Source organism: Dermacentor albipictus, chromosome 5, assembly GCF_038994185.2.
Source record: "Dermacentor albipictus isolate Rhodes 1998 colony chromosome 5, USDA_Dalb.pri_finalv2, whole genome shotgun sequence".
In the NCBI taxonomy this organism is placed as follows: domain Eukaryota; kingdom Metazoa; phylum Arthropoda; class Arachnida; order Ixodida; family Ixodidae; genus Dermacentor; species Dermacentor albipictus.
In genome coordinates, this window is record NC_091825.1 from 155402964 (window position 1) to 155421972 (window position 19009).

Consider the following 19009-nt stretch of genomic DNA (forward strand, 5'->3'; position numbering starts at 1 on the left):
GGAATGAGTGCCGCGTTATGATTTGCCTGGCACAGCGGATAAGGAGCTCGGAAACAAACTTGAGCGAACCTATTCAGAATAGCAAAAGAAACGATCAAGACTTAGGGCATGGTTTATATATATATAGTAACACACCGAATTTACATTTGCTGTGTGTTGTTTTTATGCGCAAAGAAAGGAAATAAATATTACGTTACAAAGAGGAGCGGGGAGGGGGACCGACATGAGAACCACGAAGTTCGAAGCCCTTATCAATCAACGAATGCGTCGAGATCTTTGCATTGATGCGAAAGACAGTTCGCAATCGATTAGCTTTCAGTGAGGATGAGAAGCTTTGAACCGACGAGTTGCCGAAAAGACCACAGCGCCCAAGCTGTGCTGCGTGTTGCACTCCCGCAAGTATACGCCGCTCGAGCAAAGTCAGCAACTACAACGAATCTAGCCATAAAACACCGGATCGTTACACCGCAACGACGCTGTTCTACAGAGCCGTTGCGGCTTGCTCAACGTCTTGCGAATCCCGCAAAGCGCTCTCACGACACAGTGCAGAAAGAGCGTCGAGGGTTTCGACATGACGGAGAGCACGAACCCAGGCTACACGAAAGCGATACAGGAAAACCGCTTCCAATGTGGCGGCTGCGTTGACAAAAAGAAGAAAGAAAAAAAAGAAAAGAAGAGAGAGAGAAAAAAAAAAGGAAGCATAAACGATTACCTGCAGTCCATAAAGTAATAGGCTGAAGGAGGTCGGAATGACTGATGAAACCGAGGGAAAAGAGCGGCGCCTTCCAGGCTTTGAGACATCGTCGGTTATGCACGAAACTCAACTATATATATCTCATCCAGTCCACCCGAACCCAAGGCAATGACTTGGTCAATCGAAGCTTCTGGTGTGATGAAATATATGTGCAGGACAGCGAAGGGACCTGGTTGTGGAGCGTGCCGGGCAACGATTGATTTTCTCCGCGACGAGGCATAAAGCGTCCGTTCCTCTCCTACTAGAGGCGCACAGGAGGAGGCGAAGTCGAAGAATGTGCGTTGGATCGTTATGAACATGTACATGATGCGAATGTGTGTGTACTTTCTATATTTTTCGCGTATGTTTCCTTAGGAAAGCAATCCGACTGTGTTTGCGTTTGAAAACCGTTTTGAGTGGACCCCATGGCTGAGGACTCTAAGCGCCTTTGGATGTATTTCATCTAGAAGATAGGAATGAATCCTCACTGCCGCATCACGCTGACAATAAACCCACGTGCAAGGTTTATATTAACGCTCTTACTGTGAGTCTGCGCACAGATTTTAGTTTTCTAAATGGCACTTTAGCCTTTACTACTATCCTCCAGCTGCTGAAACTTGAGTTGTAGACAATGTATGCAAACTGAACTCAAAAGTTTAGCCACAGAAAGCGCAAATAAACCGAACGCTGAAGCGAAATTCGGTGCGATCCCTTGACTAACAGTGGTAATTCTGCGCAACTTCATCAGTAGAAATGTTTTATAAATTTCTTTCACCTCACGTTTTCCTTTTTGATTTATCGAAATAAGTATAGTTGGCTGTAACCATTGTTGTTTAAAAAAATGGCTTGTTCAGAGAAGGACATGCACTGGACCATATTCAACGTTAGATATCTCGCTAGCAAAAACGCCACCAAATTACCCCTGCTGTAGGTGTTATATACTGTAAAGAAATCCACGACACGCTTTTAATGTGCTCTCGCACATACATGTCACCAGCGTTTAACTGAGGAGAAACGCGCGTATCGCAATTGCACTTCCTGATGCCGCACTCACGAAATCTTATCGTTATCAGCAGTCTTTTTGACGTTGCGGCGTCAAGCCTGCGTCATGTGGCATAATTGCGAACGCTGTCGCTGCTGTAGCGTCAATGTCGCCGTTTTCATTTTCTTCGACAAGCGCAATGTGTAATGAGAACGCTTACCATGCACGCACCCTGAAAATAATTTTCTGGTGATGGTGGGAACGAAATTGAATCGCTCGAATGTCAGTTTTTTTAAAGCTTTACTAGCCGCGAACTTGTGATTTCGCCGAGGAGGCACATGACGTCGCAACGCGTGCCTCACTGCAGATATTTCTCTCTCTCGCTCGCTCCCTACTCACTACTGCGCATGCGCCACTAGTAGCACCGAGCCACAGGTGTTCCGCCGCTGCGCAGCGCCGCGCCGTGCCTTTCCGCCGCCGCCGTTTGGTATGAAGTCACATCGTGTTCTTCGTCGTTGCGCTCGCCTCCACTCGCTTCGCAAGCTGCGTCGCATGCCTGATAACATGTCGGAGGATTGAAAAGGGGAGCTCGCGTGCGCTGCAACCACAGTTGAGGCGGCAGTATGGACGCCTACAATTCTGATAAGCAGGAGGAGGCCTGGAATGGACATGGGAACGAGATGAAGAGGAAACGAATCACCCAGGACACAGACGAACAGCGCGCCGAACGACTGGCTAAACGCCGCAACATAGATAGACAACCAGACTAACCTTGTAATCAATATTCACTAAGGCTGACCATGCTAACCGAAAGCCTTAGCATTCGCTACCTATATCCTGGCGTAGCCGAGCTAAGCCACTGCCAATTTTTTTCAGCACAGATTCAAACTGCCGTATACTGCCATGGTGACAGTGGCATAAGAGAGAGAGAGAGATAAGTGATAAGAAGAGGGCAGATGGGTTTAACAAAGCTGAGCCCAGTAGGCTACCCTGTTCTGGCAAAGGGGAGAAGGGGACTGAAAGATGAAAGGAGGGAGAGGACTTCAGATTTTTCACAGACACACGCACAACGAAGCGTTCATACTTTCGTTCATCACAAGCGGTCGTACAAGCTGATGCATCTCAAGAAGCGCTGCAACGCTTGTGTGGCTTTGTACATCGCAGACGCATGAGGCCACAGTGCTAGAGAATATTTGTTGCGTAAAAACCTATCATTTCCTTTCATGGCATCGAGGTGGGGCTGGCAGTGGTTATGATATCGAAACAGGCGGGTTAAGCTTGGCAGTCAAGATCGGCAATTACTCCACTTGTATTTTACATATTTAGAACGGTTTAAAACAGGAACGGACAATTTAAAGATGACAGGACTGGCGTTGGACTAGAACTGGTTTACTAACAAACAGTAACTACAGCCAACAGCAGTGCTAGGAGCAATAGACAGAAGAAAATAAAAAGAAAGGTCGAAGGAAATTATTAAAACTTTTAATATTCTGTGCCCACTCTCCTGTTTCCAATGTGTGTTTCTTGTCTTTCTTTTCGCGTTGCCTATATGTAAGTATACTCAAAATCAAAAGCCCAGCTTTCTGGATTAGCTGGGCCTACAGCGCTCGTCTAAGAGTACATTTTGTCACCATATTCATAAAAGTTCAATTTCATGACGAAACGCAAGCGGAAGGCGAAATATTTCTCTTCGGACGATCTCATCACTTTCTGCAAACATTAGACGTACACAATCCTGATGAAATGCTCTTCTCTGACTCTCATTGCCGGGGCCATAACAAACCACCTTGTGAGACTCCGAGTAAATGACTCGAAATACTGCTAGTTTCTCTCACATGAAAGCTGAGAAATCAATAAAGCAGTCGATGTCAGAGGCTGGCGTTTGTCAAAAAGCGCAAATGCACCATAACGTTGTTCCCGTGCATTTTAATGCAAGAGCACGTTAGCCAAGCGCTTTGTATGTTTTGAAGTAAGTATGTATGATGCCAGTTGAGAAATTGTTCAATGCGACCTCCGTGGTTGCTCACTGGCTATGGTGTTGGGCTGCTAAGCACGAGGTCGCGGGATGGAATCCCGGCCATGGCGGCCGGATTTCGATGGGGGCGAAATGCAAAAACACCCGTGTACTTAGATTTAGGTCCCCGTTAAAGAAACCCAGGTGGTCAAAATTTCTGGAGTCCTCCACTACGTCGTGCCTCATAATCAGAAAGTGGTTTTGGCACGTAAAACCCCAGAATTTAAATTGTTTATTGCGTGGTCACTATTTATAAAATCAAAATTATTCAGCGCAGCAGTGATCTTATATTTATTCTGCAAGTTTACTTGCAGAGAAAAATAAAGCATACTAACGCTGAAGCGCAACGAAATTCCCAGAACCGTGCGCATGTTTTTGTGACAGTTGCGGCCACAACATAAGAGAAATACTTAGACGAGCGTAGATGCATTGACCATGAAAACACAAACAGGCCGATAAACAGCCTTGGCAAAAAATTGTGGCAGAATGTTTTCAGGTCGACAAAGAGAAAAAAACGTCTCGAAAATGCATCCTTGACGTTAAAAAAATGGCTGTGGCTTAGGTAAGGTTAAGCCCAGGATGCGAAGCATACTAGCCTTTATTTTAGTTGTTGAACCACTGTTTAGCCTGGTGAACTGCTGTTGCTTGGCTATATTTGGTTCGGCTAGACGAAGAAACAACTCATGCATTACTTCTTCGCCTTCAAGAGTGGAACGCGACAGCGTTCCCGTCGACCCGCCAAGGGGTGTAAGACAATGGGCTACAGGGCAGCGACTACGCGCCCCGCATTGGACGCGGTGAGCGTCGAGCAAAGCAGCGTTCGGCGCGGCAACGAAATGTGCGCCTGAGCAAGAGACGCACGCCTTAGAAACAGCGCGTTTCTAAGGCAACACCGCATTCACTAGAGGCGCTTTTGTACCGCTTTGAAGCGCTGTACTCGTGGCTCAGTGGTAGCGTCTCCGTCCCACACTCCGGAGACCCTGGTTCGATTCCCACCCAGCCCGTCTTGCAAGAGTTGAGCCAAAGCCACTTCTCCTCTGTCGTGACGTCACGGTGTCACGTGATTTCATGGTCACCGCCGCGCCTGAGGAGCTGGGTTGAGCCCTCGTAATATGCTTCGCATAAAAACTGAACAAGAAAGCTTTCAGCGTGTTCATTTATAACACGTTTTTATTAAAGAAATAGATTTTTAGCTACAGGAGAACGGTTGCCGTAGTAAAGCTGTGTGGGAGCCTCGCCTTCACCCTCCCCACACCGTCTACCAAAAAAAAAAAGGCAGCCTCGCTATGCAGAAAAAAATTGCAAGGCTCAACACTTCAAACACTTTATATAGGAAGTTAACCCTGCGTGTCTGTAAGGCAATAATGCGTAATTTATAAGTAGAATATACGCTCTAATTTACAAAATAATGTGCGTTACAATTTAAAATTTACAACACAATTTAACGTGCACAGATAAAAGCACGGACAAACTGAAGACACTATATAGGGCGCACATTTACATTGTGTTTTAATACAGCTCATTTCGATGCTTCATTGTTCAGAACGATGAACATATTTTTCCGCGCAGCACGCAGGCACAAGAAGTGACACATTTTAAGACGATCTAATGAGATTTACTTTGCTACTCACGACTGTAATTATAACCTTACAGAATTATGTGATTCAGATATAGGCTCAGCGCGATGCCTTAGCGCGATGCCAACTCTTGTTTCCGTAATCAAATACATGAAAAATGCACAAGTAATATTATTAGACAACAACTAAATGGGGAAACAACTATGTTGCGTTTTCAAGAGAAAGTTAAATTTTAGCGACTTTAAGAAGCAAAATGTTGATCTAGGAGCTAGATTTTTGTTCATAATTTCTAAAAATTGGTAAGTCACAAAAAAACAAAGCACGATGTTTACAAATCCCGAAATCTGTACCAAAACACGTACTGCTGCTTTTTAGACTGCGTCTGTTGAGTGTCCCAAGCGGACGTATGTCTTATATAAATTTACAGCGTACGTGGAGCAGTTGCAACGTGTGTGATTGTTTTGCGAAAATTCTGCTTGCAAATTAGCGGTATAGTGCAGAGCGGTGTACAAGACGTCATTTTAGTGCGGTTTAGATGTATTATTAGGTGTAGGTTTTCTTAGTTACTGAGTAGTGAAAATTACTTAGAATGTAGTTTGCCGAAAATTCGCAATTTTAAACATTTTTGTAATGAAAATTGACAACCTGATTAAATAATCTTTACGCAGTTACAATATTCTAGCTTTTGCATTCAAATGCAACAAACCTCGTTAGAACCACTGCTGTGCATGCCGAGAAAAATGATTCCTTCGTTCCCATGTATTCAGATGCGTCGGAGCTCCCGAGCTACAGTTTCATCTTAAGGACCATCACTATAACGAAAGTGGCACATTTGCGAAGGAGTTTATGTGTACTTACAAGAGCAGGGCCGGCTTGCACGAACATGTATACCGAAAATAATAATGAATTTAAGAACGGGTTCTTAAATGTTCCCTAGACAACTCCTACTCCGCCCTAGAACGCGTTCTTAAATTGGTTATTATTTGCGTTATTAAATGTTCGCGCAAGCCACCCCAGGTATTCATACCTGACGCCACAGAAAGGTGAAATCGGACAAAATAGTAACGAAGGTCCGTAACAATAAATTTTATGAGCGAGAATCTGAAAAACCAGCCCCAAAATACTTAAAAACAGCTAAGATTATACGTGAAGTTCCGAACCCTCTCTTCACTTAATAGACAGGAACTGTCCGAGGCGAACAGACTTATATTACCTCTACCGCACTGAACGTTAGTTGCGAGAACTTGTGCAGAAATGGCACTTTAAAGAAACTGTCCGTAACTATTCAAGTCGAATGTTTCATTAGCCATCCAAGCTGACAGTTTTCATTCAACACTAACTGTACCAACTTTCTTTTTCGGAAGTTTGTCATTAGATTTATTTCGGGACATATAATAGTGTGTAGGTTCATGAGCTCAGGTTGTCTTTTTCCTCAGTACAGCAGAATTTATTCCGTCAGAAAAAAGCACAGAACACTTCTGTCCCGCATCCTATCATTGTGCTCACAATGCTCTTCCAACGTCTAAGAAAGTCCTTCATATTGCTCTTGAAAAAAATATTTAAAAAAATAAAAGATTATTTTTTTGCTCCCCAAAAATAATCTAGGAAATTATGGATTTCTTATTCTCAGTTATTACGGAGGTTGAAACAAGTGTTTGTTTGAACAGGCGGTATCTAGCGACTGAGTCGGATCTGAGATAATTTCCCTGGTCAAACACTTTGACGGTGATTTAGCGAATTTTGGTCGAAGGACGTGCGCCGTCCTCTTGAATAAAGATATGCCAATTTGGCCGTGTCTACTTAATGGCGGGATCACTGGCACAATTTCTCCCAATACGCTACACGTGTTGATGGTTCTACTTCTTCTAGAGCACTTCCTTAGGGACAATGAGTGGACACTACCTCTATTACCCTTGAAGAAAGTGCACATACAGAACGATTCAAACTTCAGTTGTGACCCCGTACGTCAATAAGGTTTTAAAGAAGCTCTCGTGCGTCATTCGACGGACATCTTGTGCGAGACCTCTATGTTACATTTCAAATATTCTCGAGTGGTTAGTTGTGGACCTGACCTAACAGATCTAGATAGAATCACAGTTAATAATGTCATTTCTTGTGCCTGTCACCTATAAGTGCGGGTACATAACTATTGAACAAAGTTACTGACCCAGACAGTTTGACGACTTTAAAATTGTCATTCATTGGGGTTTGAATTTGCCTGTTTGCAATGACCAAGAAACAACACTATGCCTATTGCGAAAGGTATGCATCTAAAGTCGCCGTTTGACGGCTGCGATTTTGTAAATAATTTGGGCTGCACATATCTATGAATTTTTAGCAGGTCGTTCCGAGTGACTTTCCACCGGTCCGTATGGGTAATATGGAACACAGTCATAGCGTTGCTTGATATAATAAAATACCATGTCAGTGTAATGTTCGTGGTTCATTTGCAATATTCATAATAATCATTCATTTGTAGCGAGTATATTCACCCATTATATTCTAGCAGTGATATTTAACCTCGAAAGAAATCACTAGAAACTTGGCAAACGTAACGAAATTTTTCTTAATGACAAAGTGTTTTCATCACACAACCCTGTTCAGCGTTTGTAAGAATATTTGAACCCGTTGCTGTCTTGGTATGACACCAAGTGAATCAATCAACACCAAGTGCAAGTTAATTCTGTTTCAGAGATCCTAACGTCTGCTAGTTATTTGTGACTACAATATGCAACTCTCTCACCTGTTCTAAATATGATATCTAAGTTAACGAAAGCACCAGTCAATTGTCAACGAATATCAAGCCACGTTACAAAAATTTATGCAGTCATCTAATTTCCTTGAAAAAAAAAATAAAGTGCAAATCTGTTTCGTTGCTGAATATTTTGTTTCAAGATGAAAACGATGGAGAGCTAGATTGAAAGCAGAGGCTTGTCTGCATGAAAACAAACGTGCGTGGAATTTCAGGCATACTTTCCCATCACTGTGTCTTGGTCTGTAGCCCCAATAAGCTTTTACTTTCACTGGCTTCAGCGCTAACGTCTCCTCCGTATGTTGGTAATGCCTTTCTCCCGCAATTTTTTTTACGTGTGCACGCTCGTAACAACTTAAGGAAGAACACTGGAAAATAAAAACAAAAGCTTTATGAGATCGACAAGTGGTAATTTCTACAGACGTGTGAGCAAACGTAATATATTCTACGGTGAAGCCCATTCCGGCTTCTCGTAACATCTTCCGAGTCATAACAAGATAAAAAATGTACACACCGTATCTGCTCATTTAGCGTAGTGCAACAACTCGCCCCACGAATCGTGGGTGTTTCACGCGCGACAGTTCTTTTTTCTTTATCGTCGTAACGCCCGGGGCATCCTTTCCGCAGCTTGTTCGACGCATCCATTCGGCAGCCGTAGGCTCCTTGAGCAAGACACAGCGATGAACGGTGCTTCTCATGAGCAGTACCTTGCGTCACGCACACACCGAAAGTTGAAAAGTTCTTGAAACACAATTTCTCGCTTGTGCTTCCCGAATGCACCGCACACTGCACCACTTTGCTCCCACTATGACTCACACTGCGGCATTCGAGACGCCCCGCACAAGTGCACCGCTGTCCACACTAGAACGCCACCGCTGCTACCGTAGTGCTTCGACGAGGCTCAAGAACTCGGCGAAGATGATGAGGGCAATAACCTGCGTGCAACCTGAAATAAAAGCAATACGCTGAGACTTGAAGAAGCACAACGAAATTATCAACTGAAGTTTTCATATTTGCATCTCTTGTACATATTTTCCGCCATGCTTTTTTTTTCTTCCTGCACTTTATAAGGGCACCCAACCGCTTGCAGCTTGTTTGTTTTATGCGCAAATTTTCGACATCACTGAAAGAGTTCCAAAATCTTCTGCACGTATGATGCTGGTAAATACGCTCTTCTAAAATAGTAATACATTTTATATTTATATTTTTTCTCTGACAAGAAGATTGCCTTTCTTCGGAACACGCGCTGCATATAGCTGCACTCACCCTCTGCCATGCCTGGTTATCGTTCACTCGCTAATGGTGAAATTTCATTTTTTGCCTACGCGTTTTGTTATTCTCGCCTACTCTCGTTAATAGCAGTGGACGGTATAAATTTTCGTTTTTTTGTACGTCTTTTTTTCTGCGTTTAATAGGCGAAGCCTATTAAACTGTTCTGTGTATGCTACAAAACAAATTATTGCCTCTCTCACATTTTCTTCTCGTTGTGAACGTATGATAAATGCGCCTCATGCAGGGCAAAGGGAGAACGCGCCGTTCTCGCCTTGTGTGCATATGTTCAAGAAAACTTTAAAGCGAAAAAAATTCGGGAATGCACCACGTCATATAGCGTGCGCAAGGAGAAAAAGCTAGAGGTTAGGGCGATGACATGTCGACGATCTTGATTTCAATTGGCTTTATCCAGATTTACGTATTTATTTCAACGTACCCCTAAAGATCCTCTTCTAAGGGGCGGAGCGAGGGGGGTGGGGTGCAGTCATAAAATCGCTATGAACACAGGCAAGGCAATACATCAAGAAAAGCAAGATAATGAATAAGAGAAAGTGAGTTAAGCACGTGTTTTAATTTATTCCTAACATTGCCGCACAATACACGTCCAACTTTGCCAAGTGAAGTAATGCGCAGACCAGCTGCTCTTTGGGTATAATTGGCGGCTTTGAATGCTAAGCGCGGAGTGGTAGCACTGAATAAATATCATTATGATTGTGAAAGGTGTCAAGGGTAACTTGTTACATGATGAGTTTTCGGGGTTTCTTTCTATAATTTTTTTCTATCCGGCTGGCGGACCCGAATGTCGGTCGCGCTATTTGATATCCGAAATAGCATGGGATTTTTAACTTTCATCATACTTTATTTTAGTCTCTCTTCGTGCACTGTTTGAGCATGGACACGGGTCTTACGTGGAACCTATTTACATTCCATTATCGCAGTTCCTCGCAGCTCCTGCAAGTGGAATGTTTGCTGAAGTCCGCCAATAAAATGTGTAAATGTTAAAAGGAGGAGCTGTGCTGCCACTGGCCCTAACAGGGTTTCTTTAGGAAGTTTATAAAAATAGCAAGAAGAACTTCCCGTCGTTTACCTTGTAAACAGGCTGCGCATCCCCTGAACCTTTTGATTGTGTAAGGATCTGGAACGAGATCATACAGCAGAAGACAAATGTTAAAGTTTCTTCTATATCACATCGCCTGTTTCTTTCCTTCTTTTTCGGAAATAACGTCTTATTTATTTATTTATTTATTTATTTATTTATTTATTTATTTATTTATTTATTTATTTATTTATTTATTTATTTATTTCTACATACTGCAGCGCAATAAGCGCTATAGCAGTTGTGGGTCAACAGAGCGAAAATTATACACAACAATATATTATACAGCTATAAGGATGATGCGTCAAGACCACACATCTCATATGCCAGATACAAAACTTCGGGATGGGCTTGAGCGAATAGACTTAGGCAAGTTCACAGCATTCCGAGTTTCCTTCCATTACCATATATAACGAATTCGACACTTTTGCAGCAAGTTGTTGTAGATAATATCCAAGAGGATCTCAGCGAGCATTCACCTATGACGCTCCTAAACTGGTACAGCGCTGAGAAGCCCGTTCCGTCGAAGCGGTCGTTGGTCCTGAACGTAACCCGGAAGAACTCGCCCTCCGATTCGACGTTCGGTGGTTTCTGCATGCCGCAATGGCGAGGAATTTTGTGGTCCGGTGTTCGGGCACTCGAGAACTCCACGTAGTCGCTCGCCGTCTCAGCTGTGCATCTGCGCCGAGAAAATATGAAGAAGGAAAGAGCCGTGTCACTCGTGGGTTTAAGAAATCGTCGGTTGCTTTGAATGATCAATGAAAACTCGTGGCGATGATGCCTTAAACGCGAGAAAAAGAAATGTTCGTGCATTCGATAAACTACTTCGACAATACTTAAAAGGCGGCACAAGAGAAAGCAAGGGTAGGGAAGGAAGGGAGGTCAACCAGAACAGCATCCGGTTTGCTACCCTACACTGGGGTGGGGGAAAGGGGAATAGAAAGGGGAATAAAGGGAGAGAGTCAGCGCTGAGTACATGTGGGAGGGACACCTTACACAATGACACTATAAGCGGTCTCTTAAGCCCGTGCACTTCAAGTACCGCACTAGTGCACGAATCGCTTTTCGAGCCAGTGACGGTTGTGGCCACGGTCCGAGTATCTTTGACTCGGTGAATGGTCTCGAGTCTAGTCTGTGTAAAGTTGCCCGCAGAGAGAGGTGTTGGACATCGTAGCGAGGGCAGGTACACAATACGTGCTCGATGGACTCCTCGCACCCACAGGAGTCGCACATCGGGCTCTCGGCCATTCCCATACGGTAGGAGTATGCGTTCGTGAACGCCACTCCCAACCACAAGCGACACAACAAGGTTGCTTCGCCGCGGGAAAGGCTAGATGGCAGTTGTAGCCGTAGCGTGGCACAAGTTAATAAGTTAAATATCCACGGTCTCTACCGGGAAGACACGCATGCTTCTTGTTATTTGTGGTATTGCCATAGCCTGGTCATCAAGGCGCTGTGGATGTGCTTTCACCAAACTAGACCAGCTGCTTGAAGTCAGTCCAGTGTGTTCTCAAATTGCAAGCTTATCGCTTATCACTGTAAGCGATATTTCAACCTGTCGCATAGTCCAGACGACTCGTCTTGATGCAGAAACTTTCAAGTGCGCGCTGTGGCACGTCGCTCACCTGCCGAATTTGGAAATTGTAATCAGAAATGTATGAACACGACATTAATTTATAATTCGGAGATATGCTAGATGCGTAAACTTTAAATGTGAGTTCTCTTCAGTCGGAATAAGGCTAAATAAAGTTATAAAATTTACATTCAAGACAAATAGGCAAGTTAAATGTAAACAATGACTGCGTCTTTTCTATTTGCAGTAGTTTTTTCTATTTGCAGTTTTTTCTAGTTGCAGTAAAAAATAAAAGGAATTTTGAAGACGGCCGCATCAAACAGAAGCTGCTAAAGTAAAATGATCCCGAGATCTTTTTTTCGGAGGACATACACATTTTAGTTACGAGGAACTGGCTAGAAGAGTGATGGAAACGATAACAACGCCTACTTGAAGGCTTCTTTACTGACGTGACGATCCTGTCTCCGAGAGACTTACGTCTACGGCCACGCTGATTACCCACAAGAAAGACTCCCTTATGCCTAAAATGGTTTGCCAATGGCCCCACCATCCCAACCAGCCACAACCAAGGGTTTGACGAAAGGAAAAATAGAAAAAGATGCAGTCATCAACAAGAAACAACAGAAGAACGGAGTGAGAGTACATGGAGTGGCTAGGAGCCAGGACACTGGGGCAATAATTTTTCCTAGACCCTGCATTCAAGCTGAGTTACAAAGCATACAGAAGAGTAGGCGTCTAAAATAACGCCGAAGAAATGGGGGGAGGCGTGCAAAAGAACAAAATCTTGTCACGTCTGAACAGCTGGCGAGGCCGTTACGCTGCTGGCTGTCGATGCGGACCTCCTTTCGAAGACATCAGTGCTTCGATAACCAAGACAAATTCCCTCTTTAGACAGGGCCAATCTGTCAAATTACAGAAAAAGAAATGCTGAAGGAGCCGTGAAAGAAGCGCGGCGAGCGGCCGCTTATCATTTCGCTGTCCTAATCTCGAACTCAAAATAACGGCAGCACCCACGCGGCAGAAGGACGTGGTGGCCATTACTCACGCGACGGGAGTTTCGCAACTTCTACATAGGAAAACAGCTGCGTAAGCTCTTTGACGCGCAACCAACCAAGAGCAAACAAAGGGCCGAAACCAAGACAGGGCCAGCGGTGCAGCCAAAGCCGGGTGCAGTGTCATCACCATCGCCGACTAGCGTGCCGGTCGATCGGTGGGCCGGTCGCCTGACGTCGATACGTAAACATGGAGCGGACCAAGAGCTCTCCCCAAAAAGTCGCCATCTAAGCAAGAATACGTCCAAGGACAAATGGAGCTATTATACTTGTAGACGCCACCAGCCACGCGAGGCGCGCCGTCCCCCTCCGCCATTCTGCTCCACGACGCTTCTTCCGTCGAGTTCGCCCTCTCCTGGTTGAAGGAAGATTAAGCGAAGCTCGGCTCATTTGGCTCCACGACAAGACCTGGAGCGTTGGAGTGCGAGAGAGGGCGCACCGGTGGGAAAGGGATCGGCGAGCAGGTCATCAGGAAACTGACCCCTTCTTTATCGATGCCGCACTGGAAGCCCACGTGGCGTGGTTCGAATTTTTGCTGAAAGGAAGGCGCGGCTATCTCCTCCCGTTGTCCACGATTCGGGGTGCCCGTGGTGTTCCTGGACCGGCTGATATGGTTGCAACCTACACCAGTGCATGGTGCACATAATGTCGGGGAAGCAACGCTATTTCCAACGTAAGCTGGTGCGTTCGTAGCTGCTGGATAGGGACGCAACGAAGAAAGTACCTTCTAAAACCGAACTCATGCCCGGAAAATCCCCGACGGAAAATTACCAGAGAGAAGTCAAGGCATATGCTGGAATATATGTGAGACGAAGCTTTCGTGAAGCGCTCAATTAAACATTAGACAACTAACTGCGATGCTTACAAATATCTTTATATTGAAATCGCGTGCCAATGAACTTCAAAGGTGAGAACTTTAATCCCGTGCAACTTTTAGATATCTTTTGGTCATACACTACAAGGCTCACAAGGTATGTCGGAATACAAACACCAAAGAAGACAGAGGTACAATTTAAGACGTCAACCTAGCGATGTGTCAGGAAGAAGGTGATGTATGATGCCTAAGGAAAGAAGAATTGAGAGGACCAGTGAATTCGATCGGTCATATCAGTCATACCCAAATATGACCGATATATATATATATATATATATATATATATATATATATATATATATGTGTGTGTGTGTGTGTGTGTGTGTGTGTGTGTGTGTGTGTGTGTGTGTGTGTGTGTGTTTAATGTGCCTACATTAAAGAAATCTCTAAATACATTTGCGGATTCTACATTCCTTCTGACCAGTGGCACATAGTTGAATGACTCCCCTCTCTATATGTAAAAAATGATAGAAATGCAAGCTGTTGCATATCATTCGCTATTATATTACGAGAGCTGTGCCCTTTAGAGATAATTAATAGCGAACAGTATGCGTACATCTGTTATGTCGTGATTCAGTGTTTGGTTAAACGGATCAAAGGGGCGGTCGTTCGCATTACAATGTCGGTCCTGGAGCGAGGCTTGCGTGCCCATCGAGCAAGAAACCACCAAACGAGAATTTACCCATGCAAAATCCTGAGGAGGTTGACAAAAGAAGCTTCATAATAATGAATGGCGAAAAAAGAAGAGGCAGAGAAACCTTTGCTAGATGAATCACTATTTCGATTTCATAAAAAGAAAGCATTTAGTTGTGATGAACGTCCTTTCTTTATGTCCTCAAACAGACGCGAGTGGTATTGGTGATAAGTATACTGGGGTGAAAAGACTGCATGCTGAAGAACTAAAATGATGTAAAAAGCACATGCCTCTCCGATACGATTGAATTTTTTGAGCGAGGTCTGAATAAATCGAGCTGTCATGCGTCCCACCGAAGCGTCGTCGCCAAAATGCAAGGCGACCTTTAAACTGACGTTTTAAATAAAAGTTTGAGCCAAGAATGACATACCAAAAAAAAGATATAATGGAAACAAAGTCGAGACATTGGTACCAAAGCTACCGCGGGAGTTCGGGATTTATGCCCTTTCGCGACGCCGTATGAGGCACTTTTAAGCGACTTTCCGCGGTTCATTTGACGCGTTTGCCCGTTCTGAATTTCGCTGAGAATTCAAAGTGTTCCAAATCATTCACTTTATGCTCCGTGGCTGCGCTTCAGTATTACTTTGTCATTTGAGTAGAATTACGCTAGGCTGCATGAAAGCGTTTACCAACATCTGTGTTAATTCAGGAAGCTATACTAAAAGAGTAACAGGAAAGTGTTAGGAAATTAAGCATGCGTAGAGTTGGGGACAGAGCTGCACCCTCCGAAGGATGTCGCACGAAAGGAGGACCTGGAGCACCAGACTTCCTTTAAAATTTTTTGCCAAATGTATAGTCTGACAAATGCTTCCGCAGTCACCGACTGATCTTGATTCAGTTCCCAGAGACGTGATTCAATCCTATCGCATCGGAATCGCTGGAAATGTCCTCATCCTTTCTTTGCTTGCGGCAAGCCGTATAGGATATCCAGATGCAAAGCAGTATAGTGAGAAGCACCGCTTGTGGGGCTTCTCTAGACGAAAGGACAGTATTGACGCTGCGGCACAGCGCGTTCGCAATCAAAGGGACACCCATCGATTCCCTCGAAATCCCTGCGTGAAATATGCAAGAGCGCGAGCCCAGCACAAGAGAACCATCTGCTGAAGAAGAGGAGATAGACGACGACGATGACAAAAAAAGAAAAGCAAATACCGGCGTTCAGCAAAACACGATGATCTTTCTCTATCCATGCTATATGTTTCTTTCTATGTGGCTGTTCTTTCATTCTGCGAAGAGTGCTTTTTTTCTTCTTTTTACCCTCCCAAGAATCTCTGGTAGTCAAGAGCAGGGACATTTTGGGTCATTCTGCTCCCTTCGCTTCTTTTCACCATAGGGCACGAAGCTCAGAATGCGAGATTCCAGGATCAGAGCTCGCGTTCGTTCTGTCCGTCTTTTTTTATTTGTGTCGTTTCTCCCTTGTCGGAAGACTTATCAGAGAGAAGGCATCCAAGCGAGGACACCAACCCGCTTTCTTTCTTTCTCCCAAGCCGTGGTCACTCTAGGCCCCGCCCTCTCCTTCGTCCATGTAGTTTTATTTGTGCGTGTCTCTTCCCGAAGTGCCTCTTCTCCAGAAGCCCGTGGAGATATCGGTTCGGGATTTCGGCGACTAGCATCCAGAGTACGAGCCTGTCTTCGCACCGAGGCACCAAAGCCTGCGCAGAAGGCGGGCTTCTTCGCGGCGTTCCGGGGTTCCAGAGTCGGCCTCAGTCCAGGACGAAGATCACGAAAGGAAAAGAGCGCGGACGTAAGGCGTTGTTCCCCTTGGACGGCTTTGCAGGAAGCACGCAAGAGTGACGGCGCCGAGAAGACGTGCACTTTCGTTTATATTGGTTTCTTCCTGCACCTCGAGACTTCTTGGGCCCCATACCAACCGAATTGCGGTCGCGAATCCGAATGTGCACACTGTAAGCGTGCGAGTGCGCTGTGCCTCTTGTGTGTAGAGAGAGCTTCGCGATGCTGCGCTAAGGGCACCGTGAGAGATCGCTCTCATTTCATGATGGTGCCGCGGCAAGTCGTAGCTCGCAGAATCCGCGCACTGTGTCGCTAATGCAATTCTTATTCTTTCATTTCCATAAACATACGAGAAAACAAGTGGAGGCGCTGGCGCCAGGAAACAACGCCGGCTCTTCCTTGTCGCTTCCAAAGAGCGGAAACACGACACGACGTTCGTTATCAAACAAAGGGGTTTCAGCGCATCCCGCTCAATAGTTGAAGCGTAAAAATAATCAGGAAATACAGTAAACGCACAGCAGAACTATCAGTGTTGCGCGGATATACACAAGCACAAATTCATGCGTAAAATAAATGTTATAGCGTGATCGATGAGTACTCAGGAATGAAGAAAGTCACAGATTCGCCCGAAAGGTGAAGCATCGATTGCGATAGCAAATTAGTAGGCAGCTAAACGAAGTAAGGATACTGGTTTTATCAGGCGCGTAAACTTGTAAACATTCGCTTTCTAACCAAATTAGAAAGCACGGTGTAACGCGCGCACAAGGAAACATGAACACATCTCTCTCAGTGACCGCGGAAACTCGCTGTCAAAGCGCTGAAGTGGGGGAGCGTGGGAGCATCAGCGAGCGAATTTACTTACGTGCTGCCTCTCGCTTGCACGCGAATTAAGCAGCCAGGGCGCAGTGCAGACGAAGCCATCGACCCTCTGTGCGCCTAGACGCCTAGACGCTGTCCCCATCGCAGATCGCTTTCAAGATAAGGCCGCGCATCTGCGGCAGTAGCAACTACCGCAGTAGAACACCCCCCCCCCTCCCCCCCCCCCCCACCCCGTCCGCTTCCACCGGTGCCTTGCGTGCAATGAGAAACGGCGCGCTTCCTCCCCGCTTTCCCCCATTGCGCACGCCAGATTGAGCTGCCTTTACCGGCTCGATCTCGCACGCCAGCTTCCACTCACACATACACCAAACGGCGTGCGGGGACGATGTTATCGCCCTTGGACTTTATACGGAACGTCACGGCGACACTGAGGACAATGGCAGAAGTGCGCCTGCAGTGCCCACATAACTGCTATCGCAACAAAGATAGAAGTATCAGCAGAGCATAGGCGCATCCACTACACTTGCAACATATGAAATTTCATGGACTTAATGAACAATGCTCAGCAAACTGCCTTAGTGTTCAGTTTCTGTCCAGATATCAGGAATACGTAGTGGTGATAAAGTACGATCGTGCTCAATTATTGACAAAAAAGTCTATTGAAGCAACGTGCTAATAAACGACAATGCTTGGTATTCGTGGGAACACTTCTAAACATTTGTAATGAGTACCTGTTGCAGACAGCATAGTTCTAGTCCATGAGCTGGTCTAATTGAAGAGGTAGACATTACTTGTACAGAAAACTCAGAGACATAATCGACTAATTAACAAAAGTCAATGATTAAGTTTTTAGCTAATTAACTTATGGCAGATATTGTAACGTACAAATTCCAGCCGGGGAGTTCCCTAAGGCGGGTCTGCTGAGAACGAATTCTCAAGATGACACCAGTTTCCAGATATTGTTTCCCGAAATTTGCGGAGAAATGCATTGGCGTCCCAGTTACTTTTGTGCTTCAATGTATAAAAAATGGTGTTTTAAGTGCCAAAACCACGATCTGACCTCGAGGCATGCCGTAGTGGGGAACTGCGGATTAAGTCTGACCACCTGGGGTTATTTAACGTGGACCTAAATCTAAGTATGCGGGTGTTTTTTTTTTTCATTTAGCCCCCCATCCCGATGCGGCCGCCTTGGCGAGGATTTGATCCCGCCATCTCGTGCTTAGCAGTCCAACACCAAAGCCAATACGCAATCAGGGCGGTTCACTGCATAAAACAACGTTTTGTTAAGCAACTGGAACGACCATGCATTCTTTACAGAAGTTTGACGCTGCATATCTCGTAAATGGTGTCATCCACACAATTCTTTTCAAGTGGATATGCCTCGCAGTCGCACCCACTAGAACTTGTAAATTGCAATGTGTTCAATAAAGTCATTAGTTGTATTCTCAATTAGTGCGTTCTTTGTTAATTAGTCAATTATGTATTTAATTTTTTTATATATAATGTCCGCCTCTTCGAGTAGACTAGCGCATGGACTACAACTGTGCTATATGCCAAAGGCAACTTTTTAAAATACTTTTTTAAAGTGTTCGCTGAAACACCCTGAGCGCGGGAAGTGTCACATATTTAATATTTTCGACATTCTGCGTATGGAAGTGAAAGCTGGAAGTAAGTTCGTTATTTCTTGAATTCCCAAATGACGCTGTACGCTATCCGCTGTTAAATGAAATAACTTTAGCTGATCGTAAGGTCGACATAACTAAAAGCTTTTTATCTTATCTACAGAAAAAACGTTTGCTGATAGGACGCAATAGGCTGATATCTATGCAATAACAGAGAA

The 19009-nt window shown here is 44.8% G+C and overlaps 1 protein-coding gene across 1 annotated transcript in view; it reads right to left on the reverse strand.

The window, feature by feature from the left end:
* Window positions 1-8427: 8427 nt before the first annotated feature.
* LOC135902314 (suppressor of lurcher protein 1-like) overlaps window positions 8428-19009 on the reverse strand; it is a 151037-nt gene continuing 140455 nt past the window's right edge. The window contains exons 13-15 of the mRNA XM_065432283.2: window positions 10906-11105; window positions 10418-10465; window positions 8428-9004 (exon numbers count right to left, since the gene is read on the reverse strand). Of these exons, the coding sequence (XP_065288355.1) occupies window positions 8937-9004; window positions 10418-10465; window positions 10906-11105 (316 nt within the window). The 3' untranslated portion in view covers window positions 8428-8936. The remainder of the gene's footprint in view (window positions 9005-10417; window positions 10466-10905; window positions 11106-19009) is intronic.